Genomic DNA, 11053 nt, shown 5'->3' with positions numbered 1-11053 from the left:
ACATGTGTAATTTTCAACATTATCACTTTTTCATAATACTTTGAAATTTTGTTAAGAATGATTATTGAACATTTGATTATGTTTCAAATTGGGAACATATTTTTTAAATCCCTTTCCTGAAAATTGATTTAAATTGAAAGCGCTTAGTTTTAAAAAAAATGATATATATATATTTTTAAAATAAATTTTATAATATTGTTTTATAAAATATTATAAGTTTTTTTATATTAATTTTTTTAAATTAAAAAATAAATTTTGACATCCTATAACATAACACTATATTATTGAAAATCAAAATATAGTTGAGATCGGAATTTTTTCAAAAATTTATATCTTAAAAATGATTTTTTATAAAAAATTATTTGAAATAACTTTAAAATTAAATAATTTTTTAAAATTTTAATATTTAATTTTTTTTAATAAAATAATAAAATATTTAAAATAATATTTTAAAAATAACTACTCAAATTAGATTTTCAATTGAAATTTTTATATAAAGTTTTTTTTATAAATATTCTTACACAAAATTATGTTACACTATAAAAATTATTTAAAATAAAATAAAATAAATGGGCATAAATTGATCAAAAATTAAAAAAAAAACACATTCATATGGTTTTAATTATTTATTAGTTTTGTTAACAAAATTTTTAATTAGTTTTTGAAATTTTGAATATTACTTATTATTTTGATTTAATCTATATTTTACTTAATCATATATTTTTAGTGTCATCGACAATTATTATTGGGTAATATTAATTTTTAATATGTTATATTATATTTTTTATGATAATTTTTTGATAATTTTTGAATATATGTTTTTATGGTAAATATTAAAAAAATCAATAAAAAAATTATTATTGAATTAAATTGAATTGTATTTTTAATTAGTAGTTCAAAAGCAAGCAATTAATAAAAATTTATAAGTAATAAATATTTGAATCTGAAAATATTTTATTTTCTAAAATCTAGTCACATCAATATTTAAAATTGTTTATATATATATATTTTTTACGGAGTTTAAAAATTTATGAACAAAAATATTGTATCTTTTAAAATTATAAATTTTAAAAGGATTGATTTTGCGATCTGAAAAATTAGTTTTAAATTAGATTAATTTTGCATCCAAAAAGTTATATTTAAAATCTATTTTAGATCATTTTTAATTTTTATTAAAAAAAATATTATTACAATAATAATTGAAAGCTCGTTGTATTTATTTGTTAAATATTATTTATATTCTTTTTTGCCTTGGTTCTTTCTCAACCTGTAAAGTCGCAAATCCATCAAAATCCCAAATCTTAGGGTTCCGATGTCCAATCCAACGCTTCATTTATGAAGGTGATGATTTACATTTATTCATAGATCTTCTTCTTTTTCTCTCTCATTCCATTTTTTTTGTTCCAATCATAATTATTTTTAATTTTTAATTTTATACAATTTTGAAGTGAAATTTCATTTGATCTGTTTCTTCAAGTTCAATTAATTTGGGATTTGATCTCTGTTTTCAGATTTAGCTACAGAAGTTGAAATTGGAATTGGAATATGGATTTGGGAAGTGAATCGGTGGAAGAGAATGAACTGAATCACGGTGAAAATGGAACAAAGGGTGATGATTCAAAATTAGGGTTTGAATTTGATGGGAATTTCGGTGTTAAGCCGGATCAAGAGGGAGTTGTTGTTGAGTTGGGTAGTCCGGAACCTCTTAATTCTAAAGAGACACAAAGAAAAGGGGTTGGGTTGAAGAAATGGAAGAGAATTAAGAGGAACATTGTTAGGGATCATAATTCCAGTGCTGATGATTCCAGTAAAGTGTTGAAGAGGGGGTTATCGGGGTCTGGAAATGTCAATTTGAGTGAAAATCTGCGCGGTGTTAAGGAGAAAAACGATGGATCTTCGAATGCGTTTGGGAATGTAGTGTTTTCTGATGGGTATGCGATCCGGGGTTCTAGTTCGGATTCTAGATATGCGGTTGGATCTGGGTTTGTTGTTGGGACTGATTCTGAGAATAGTGAGGATCGGAGTAGTAAGTCTTCTACGGCAGCTAGTGAGCCGAAGGTGAAGCACGAGAAAAACCGTGGTAGTACTAGTAGGAATACGAGTTCAAAGAATTTGGTTAACTCAGCTCCAAAGGTTTATCAAGGAAAGGGGCGGACTGAGAGCTCTATGAAACCAGGTGGAAGAGTTTTGATTGAGAAGGAGAATTCTATTTCCAGTAGTATGGAATCTGATTCAAGATCCAACTATAAGCATGGCGTCTTTACGATCAATAGTAACGGAAAACATAGTGGTAAGGCCCATGTGTATGGTGGAGGTAACAGTGGCGAAGCTCACACTAATGAACATTTCACTAAGGGAGATGAAACCGGTTATGACAATGAAAATGGTGAAGAAGAAGATCTTCTACCGGAGAATTCAGCGGCAAATCTGTCTTGGAATGGTCCTGAAGATAAAAATGGTAACAACAACCAATCTACTAGCATTGAAGATCCTTTAATTGAGTCTATAAGGAGCCTTCAGGCTGTCCAGGAGGCACTCGAAGAAGGTTTGTCCGTCCTATTCTCTGATATGTTTTATTTTTATGTGAAGCTCTAAATATAATGCTTCTTGCTAATTTGCGACTGAGATTGCTATATTCTGGCGTTATAATCCTTGAGAAAATTTATGTAACAGATATTACCTTATCATCAGTTTGTTGACCATTGGATTTCGCTCCAAGATTCAATTCAACTGTCAATAAGGCTGCTAGCTTGGCAGATAGAAGTGCATGAACTAACCTAATATATAATTGGCCTGGCTTAAACTCCATAGTTGTTTAAACCTTCTTCTTTTTATCGTGTTAAGCCAAACCATGCATTTGGCCCTGTTTAATCAGTTTGGTTTGATTCCTTGAGCTCATGCTACTGCATAAAGTTGTTGCTTGAAATACAAATATCTTATGCATATACCTAATTGGTGATGGTCTACTCTTACCTCACTAATACCTTAGGCTTAATTCCTCATTTTTTTGTTTCTCCTTTTCAACTCCTTTTCAACTTTTATTTTTTTAGATCCTTAAATCATGATGGCCTAATGTAGTCTACCTTGTAATATTTTGGATGACTTGATTAATAAAGTGATCCGACAAGTTTAGATTTCAAACTGTTGTCCTGCATATTTAGATCTATGTTTGGGGATTTTATAGAATGACATGAAAAATGAGCCCCTTGGAAAATTTCTCTAGCAATTTATTTCCCTGTTTTCAAATGTTGAATGTTGAAAAATTTAAGATAGATGTAATTGTTGCATTTTGCATGTAATTTGTAGAGAATAGATTGTAATTTAAGATAGATGTAATTATTTGATTTTTAATGTGATGAATTGACAAGGAGATAGAGGGTAATGCCAATCATAAGATCAAAGTAAGATGGTAGAAATAGAGCAATGTTTGAGGTGGAATTAGTGATATGATATGAAAGTATTGAACTAAAATGTTGGGCAGTAAAAAGCTACTAGAGAAAGATCAATGTTACAGAAATGAGAATGCTGCATTGGATGAGTGCTAATACAAGATAAAATAGTATTAAGAATTAGGCGATTGCTAGCGTACACAAGCCACTTAGGCTGTACACGGTACACAACATTTAACCGATAGATGAAGAGATCATACCAGATCTAATCTAAACCCATTCCACTGGATCTTGCCCCTTTTGCCTTTCAATTGCTTGCTCAAATCTCCAACGGCGTCAGTAGTGTCTCCACCACCTTCACCTTCATGGTCCAACCTGTTTGCAATGGTGTGCCATGTGGATGTGAATTTGAAAATCAATGGATTTAGGGATGTCGAGGCTGTGCAGGAGAAGAAGGATTGGAGTCACTAGGAAATTTGCAGAGAAGAAGGGGGGATTCATGAAATTAAGTACGGGGACGATAGAATGAGGGAGGATGACAATGAGGGAGGATGACAATGGTGATGGTGGTAATGGTGATGGTGGTGAAGGTGGAGATATGGTTGATGAATGGGAGAATGGTGAAAGGGAGAGTGTAGGGTTGATGAGTAAGAAGAGGTAGAAAGGAATGAAAGTGAATTTTTGGAAATCATTGAAGGAATCTATCTGCTAAGCTCATTCTCCCTTTGTGAATTGAGGAAAATTAACATTTGCATTTTATTTATTTTTGTAGGATCTTTATTTTTTTTCTGTTTTCTTTTCAAAACATTCTTCTTTTGTCTTTGTACATTGAGACTTTGTTTATTACTTAATCAGAAATCACATGACTTCAAGATCAGCAAATTTTTCTTGGCCAATTGGTTGTAATATAAGTCAATTTTCATATTAACTCAACAGGCCCTTTAATTTGGTTTACTAAATTTAATAATGTATGAATTCGAGACTACAAAAATTTAAATCCGTCTCTAATTACATTATTAAATCCAGTAACTTTTTTGGCTCAATATGAGGACAAGCTGTCATATATAATAAAGTTTATACAGAAATAGAAGACAATCGGCAACAAGCTGCGCCACTACCTTTTTTGTATGGCAAAATCAATCCTCTTAAAAAGTATATCCATTGACTTAGGAGATACAACATTGCTATGCATAAGTCTTGGGATATAACTTGGCCAACTTGTGTTTTACTGATTTTTTAATAAACTTATATTTTAAGCTTTTTGTTAGCTAATTTAAGTTTGTTAACATGCTGAAAGTAGTTTATTGAATATTTTTTATATAAAGGAACAGTGTTTTCTTTTAATTTTTATAGTTGAATGAAGTTCCTTCTTGTCTGGTATGTGACAATGTGCCATTGCTGATAACCAATTTGTGTGTGCTCTTGCAGAAGTCCAGAAATTCAGGGATATCGGTACTGAACTTGTCTCACCAGATGACGACTCAGCTATCAGCACATCTGCTGGTATCACTACTGTTGATCTTGGTCACTCTAGTGCAGAAGAAATCAAACAAGCTGCTTCAAGTTCCTTGGAGTTTCAGATATCGAGTTTGACACAACAGGTTAACCTTTTGGAAAGCAAGCTAAAGGAGTTACAAGGTGTGCTTGCTGGGAAAGATTCAAGGATTGTTGAACTTGAAACAGCCTTGAGCAGTGGTAATTTTCCCAAAGAAGTATCTGCCAACACCGTAGGTTTATCGGAGGAAAAATATAGAGAAGTCGAGTACGAGGTCGAGGGGCTTTTTATGCAGAAAATTGAAGCTGAAGTTGAATACCTGGCCATTACAAAGGTGATACAGAACTGTAAAGCTGTAACAGATTCACAATATACATTATTGGAAGAACAAGAGAAACTCTCCGAAAATCAATCACAGGTTCTAAACAAGCTCGTAGATGCGGAGGGTAGGGCTTCAGTTCTCAAAAACAAAGCAGAAGAGTTGGAAAAATATTGCGGCGATAGTTTAGTAATCGAGGAATCGTTTGTGCTGCAGAAAAGAGTATGTAAGGTGTCATTTTGTCTTTTCCTACAGTTCACTATGTTAATCTTGTTCTTTTGGTTTCTTGTGTCAGAGTTATCTCTCAATTCTGAGCTTGTTGTACCCACTTAAGCCTGCAATATTAGGATCATTTTGTGTATTCTCTAAAGCTTTTTTTTTTTTTTTTTGTTGTTGATCTTTAATGTAAAATTTCCTTGTTATATAGAACTTACCCTTCTTTTTCAGGGTAGGGGGAGAAATGTGCATTTACTCTCCTTGTTTTGTTCACTACCTTAAATAATTCACTGTAATTTGAGTTTGGGAAAGACACTTGTTATGTTAGAAATTTATAAGTGAGATTCAAATAAATGACTCACAATCGTACGTTTCGATTATACCATGTTTTTGAATTTGATTTGTGCAAGGTTTTATAGAAACTATGAACTCTAATTATTGAGTAAATGCTCAGAATAGAAACTATGAACTCTAATTATTGAGTAAATGCTCAGAATATCATGCTCAGATTTCAGAATCTGTTGTGAAATTCTAATTGGTTAAGTGAAGTTTTGGTAAAATATAGGTTCGGATTATAGAATTATGTCAAAATCAGCCGGACTATACAAATTTCATCATCTTTGGTTATAGTTTTTGTTTCTCTGTTTTCATCTGCTTATGAAATTGATTTCTCTAATATGAAAATTATTTTGATTGATTAATTATTTACATATCATTAATTTAGTTTTAACAATAACAACTTTTTGAATATAAAACTAAAACTTAGATATCATTAATTTAGTTTGAAAAGCAACTACTTTTTGAATATAAAACTAAATTTTTAGATGATTTTCTTGTAATTTCTTTGATAATTATTCTATTATAATATCGTACGTCATGTTGTTTAAATATGTCACATCATTATTTTTAAATCAAGAAAATACCAAAGTAAAAAAGATTTTTAAATGGGAAGACAAATTTGATAAGTCTCTTCCAATTAAGTTTATCCCACAAGTGTTTCTCCTACCTGTCCTGTCCTTGTTGTATTGAAAATGTCAAAACTATTACTTACTTGCGAGTCGTGTGTGCTTGCTGCCTTTTTGGATATTCCTATAAAGTTTCTTAAATGTTATATAAAATATAATTATCCAGATACAAAATGTAGCTCCTTTAGTGATGTACAATAAATAAAATCATCTTTGAAGGAACACAAACAACAATTGGCTTTAGTTTTTTTCTTCATAATATCATATATCACATCGATGGTTTGATAAATCAAATCTTTCTCCCTCTCAACGACCTCTAAGATAAATGTGTTGGTAAAATGGAAACAATGTAATGTGTTAACGAGTCATGAACAAACAAGTTATGGTGGCCCAATGTGTAGTTCAGATGACCAGTTTCAGTTTGTCATTATAGTAGTATAGATTTGTCGAATATTTTACATGCAGATGTTCAAGTTTGATCATTCTAGTAGTAAAGGTTTGTCAAACGTGTAGTCTTGAACACCGTTTTGTTGAGGAACTTCAACACAAGAAATTTGAATATTTTAAGATGAATTCAGAACTATTATCAGTTCTTACTGTTTTGACAATTTTATGAAATTGAGTTTGAATAAGAGTCATAAAAGATTGATTTATATTGCACAAGGTAGATCCACCAAAATTTGTTGTCATCATCTACCACAATTAAGAAATATTTATTATATATATCAAATTTTGTGTAATTGTAAGGGTGGTTGCATCGGTGTATTTCAAGGTTTGGCTCCAATTAATCCTGCATCATGAATTAAATCGAGAGTGAAATTCCATCATGAGTTTTAGCAATTTCAAATCCTAAGAAGTATTTTAATACCCCTAAGTCTTTGATGCTGGACTTGTTATCTAAGAGAGTTTTAATGTGGGTGATTTCATCAAGATCAGTTGTCTTCTAATACCAAATCATCAACATAGACAAGGATAACTGTGAATTCTCTGTGAGATTTCTTGGTGAATATGGAGTAGTCAACTTTGGATTGATGGTATCCTGATGATGTAAGTGTGTCAGCGAGTTTGTTATTCCATTGCCTACTTGCCTGTTTCAAACCATAGAGGGACTTCTGCAATTTACACACAAGATCAGGATGAGATAATGCCAAGCCAGGGGGAGGTTTCATATAAACTTCCTCATTGAGATCTCCATGCAAAAAGGTTGTGTTAACATCAAGTTGAAATAGAGGCCACTTGTGAATTGCAACTATGGCTAAGAGCACTCTTATGGTTGTCATTTTTACTAAAAGACTGAAGGTATCCATATAATCAAGACCTTCAGTTTGTGTGAATCCTTTCGCAACCATCAGTGCATTATATCTCTCAACTGTACAATTAACATGCATCTCCAACTTGAATACCCACTTGCAACCAATGATCTTCTTGTGGGGAGGTAAATGAATAAGATCCCAAGTTTTATTTTCACCAAAGCAGTTATCTCAACATTGATATCATTCCTCCATTTATCATCACAAACAACTTTCTCATAGGTTTGAGGTTCAGATATGGTAGACATATTTAGAGTGAAAAGTTTATGGACAAGAGAGAATGAATCATATGATAAGGAAGATGATAGAATATACTTACATGATGAGGGTTGATTGGTAACCGTTGTCGTTAAATTATGGATTGTACTTGTCATGAGATTACAATGATAACCTTGGAGATAATTTGGAAGCTTAGTATGTATGATATATTTTCTTAAGGGAGGATTTTGTGGTTCAGTTGGTGTTTGCTTGGTATGTTGAGGTTCATCATGAATGATAGTAGGGGAGACGATACCATCATCATGACTAGTAAGTTGAGTGTTAGGTATAAAGTGTGTGTGTCTAGTATGAGATGAAGAGTGGTGAATGTTGTCAAAAAAATCATCTAAGTAAGAAGGATTGGATGAGACAGTTGGAGGACTTATATTTTGAGTTTGAGATGACTCTTGTTTGTAAGGAAATAAATGTTCAAAGAAAGAAACATGTCTTGAGATGAAAACTTCATTGCATTGCAAGTCAAATATAATGTGTCCCTTCACACCTATTTTATATCCTAAATGAATACACTTCCTTGACCTGGAATCAAGTTTTTTTCTGTAAGATTTAAGTGTTGAAGCATAACATAGGGATCCAAAGACTCTTAAGGTGGATATGTCAGATAATTGGTTATGTAAAACTTGGTATGGTGACTTATGCTTCAAGAAAAAAATTGGTAATCTATTGATAATATGCACTGCATGATTGAAAACATGAGTCCAAAAAATATGAGGGAACTGTGCTTGATATAGAATGGCTCAAGTAATGCCAAGGATGTATTGGGGCTTCCTCTCAACAATGTCATTTTGTTGAGGAGTACCAACACATCAAGTTTGATGGATGATGCCTGATTTTTGAAGATTTTTTTAAGCATTAACTCATTTTCATTGTCTTACCTAATGCATTTGACCTTTGTGTTAAACTGAGTATGACCCATGGACACAAAAGACTTAATGAGAGATGATGTTTCAGATTTTGCCCTCATAAGAAATATCCAAGTAAACCTACTTTTGTCATCCACAACAGTTAAAAAATACATAAAACCCATCATGGATGGTGTGGATATAGGACCCCAAATGTCCACGTGGATCAAGTCAAAATTGTGAAGGGAGACATGATTGCTATTATGGAAGGGCAACCTCTTTTGCTTAACATAAAAACAGATATCACAAGGAGCAGATTGATTGATAAGTTTGATAAAAGGAAAACTTTTATTTATTTCAAGTAATTTGACATTAGAGGTATGGCCAAATCTTAAGTGCCAAATATTACATTCATGGGAGATAGTTAAGGGGTTTGTGTGGGTGGGTAGGTGGGTGGGGGGTGGGGGTGGCGTGGGGGTTGAATGGCATTTATGAAGGAATTTGATGGTGTATGATTCAATGTAGCAGAAGGAGGTGTGAGGAGATACAATCCACCATTCAATTTAGTTGTGTCAATCATCCTCTTTGAGCAAATATCCTGTATCATGCAGTCAATATCATTAAAAGTTAATTGGCAATTGAGAGTTTTGGACAATTTTGGAACATATATGAGGTTAAAAGCAAAACTAGGCATATATAAAACATTTGTGATGTAGAGATTATGATCAAATATGATAGTGCCTGCATAACAGGTGGTGACCAAAGCACTGTTGGGAAATTTAACTGTTATGGGTTAATCATCTTTAAGCATTATAATTTTTCTGGTATGGCATACATGATCGGTTGCACCGGTATCTAAGTTAAAGGTGTCAGGACAAGTGATGGATGGAAGTGCGTTGATAATACTTGCTTCTACAACATGATTGGAAGTTAGATGATTAAGACTATGAGATTGCATTTGTGATGAATCTTGGAGGAGAGCTAGCAATGCCTTATGTTTATTTGATGTGAAAATCAAAGTCCCGAAATCTTGTCCATTTTCTCCACTCAAGTTAGCTTGAGATTCATCAGTATTACCTTCAATATTTGTGCAGTTATTCACTAAGCTATTATGTTGCCAATGAGGAGGATACCCATGATTCTTGAAGCATGTATCAGTAGTATGATTTGTCATGCCATAATGAGTGCAAAATCGTGATCCTCTACCTCAACCATCATGAAATCTTCCACCCGTAGTGCCTCTACCACATGAATTTTGGCCTCTATTTTGTGGTTAAGTAGTATGATTCTGATTGGGAAAAATAATATCTTTGGATTCATCAAGTGGTATGGTGACTTGTCTTTCTTGCTGAACAAGTAATGACTACACTTTGCAAATGTTTGGAAGGGGTTCCATCAACGTGATCTACTATCTCACAGCTGAATATTGATCATTTAAGCCTTTTAGAAACCTGATAACTTGATCACTATCTTGCTATGCACGAATCTTGGTTAAAGCTTGGCATTTGATATCACAATCACAAGTAGGAATTGGACAAAAATTATCCAATTCTTGCCAAAGTTTCTTGAATTTAGTATAGTAAGAAGAAATAGAAGAATCACCTTGCTTGGAGGTATAAATTTCTTCCTGAATATTAGAAATTCTTAAAAACGTCACCTTGGTAAAAATGACAGAGTCACTACCATCCTTTATTTGTTCCTAAAGAACATATAAATAATGATAAAACCTATAGACAAAAAGTGAGAGGCTAGGTTCGAGAGTCAGTTAGGTAGGGGGAAGGTATTAGGCACCCCTTACCTCCATTGTACTCAATGGGATCCTCCTCTAACTCTAGGGTTAGTGTGGATTTACATATGTTTGCTTGATTATCGATTAATTATTAATTATTTACTATATTTATAGAGAAAATATTTTAATTAAAACAGACGGGAGACCAGAAAAGATTTTTTTATTGTCGTACTCGCTAGATTACAACTTTATACCTACATACATTCACATTAGACGAGGGATCATAGTACCGTAGTTCTTGTATAAAAGAGTTGTTTGTTGATTGTTTTTATCCCTTGAAAATTCTCACGCATCGGAGGAGGAGAAGTGATTGATTTTTACAATTAGAAGTGTGATGACTTTGATTTTATCCCTTAATCGTTTTGCAAAAATATAATATTTAATTTATTTAAGAAAATAAATTAGTGATTGTACTTGAATATTAGACATAACCCTTATCCCTGATTTTATCC

The 11053-nt window shown here is 32.3% G+C and overlaps 1 protein-coding gene across 1 annotated transcript; it reads left to right on the top strand.

Moving 5' to 3' along the window:
• Positions 1-1253: 1253 nt before the first annotated feature.
• LOC127086073 (WPP domain-interacting protein 2) lies at positions 1254-5799 on the top strand. Its single transcript, XM_051026761.1, has 3 exons — positions 1254-1341; positions 1512-2545; positions 4818-5799. The coding sequence occupies exons 2-3, from the start codon at positions 1546-1548 to the stop codon at positions 5534-5536; spliced, it is 1719 nt and encodes a 572-aa protein (XP_050882718.1). The 5' UTR covers positions 1254-1341; positions 1512-1545; the 3' UTR covers positions 5537-5799.
• Positions 5800-11053: the final 5254 nt, after the last annotated feature.

Source organism: Lathyrus oleraceus, chromosome 5 (genome assembly GCF_024323335.1).
Source record: "Lathyrus oleraceus cultivar Zhongwan6 chromosome 5, CAAS_Psat_ZW6_1.0, whole genome shotgun sequence".
Taxonomy (NCBI): Eukaryota; Viridiplantae; Streptophyta; class Magnoliopsida; order Fabales; family Fabaceae; genus Lathyrus; species Lathyrus oleraceus.
The sequence above is the reverse complement of the archived record's forward strand: the minus strand, read 5'-3'. Positions and strand labels throughout refer to the sequence as shown.

Coding starts and splice junctions, on each gene's coding strand:
- LOC127086073 (XM_051026761.1), top strand. CDS start 1,546: ATGGATTTGGGAAGTGAATCGGTGGAAGAGAATGAACTGAATCACGGT. Junction 2,546..4,817: donor CCAGGAGGCACTCGAAGAAG/GTTTGTCCGTCC, acceptor GTGCTCTTGCAG/AAGTCCAGAAATTCAGGGAT.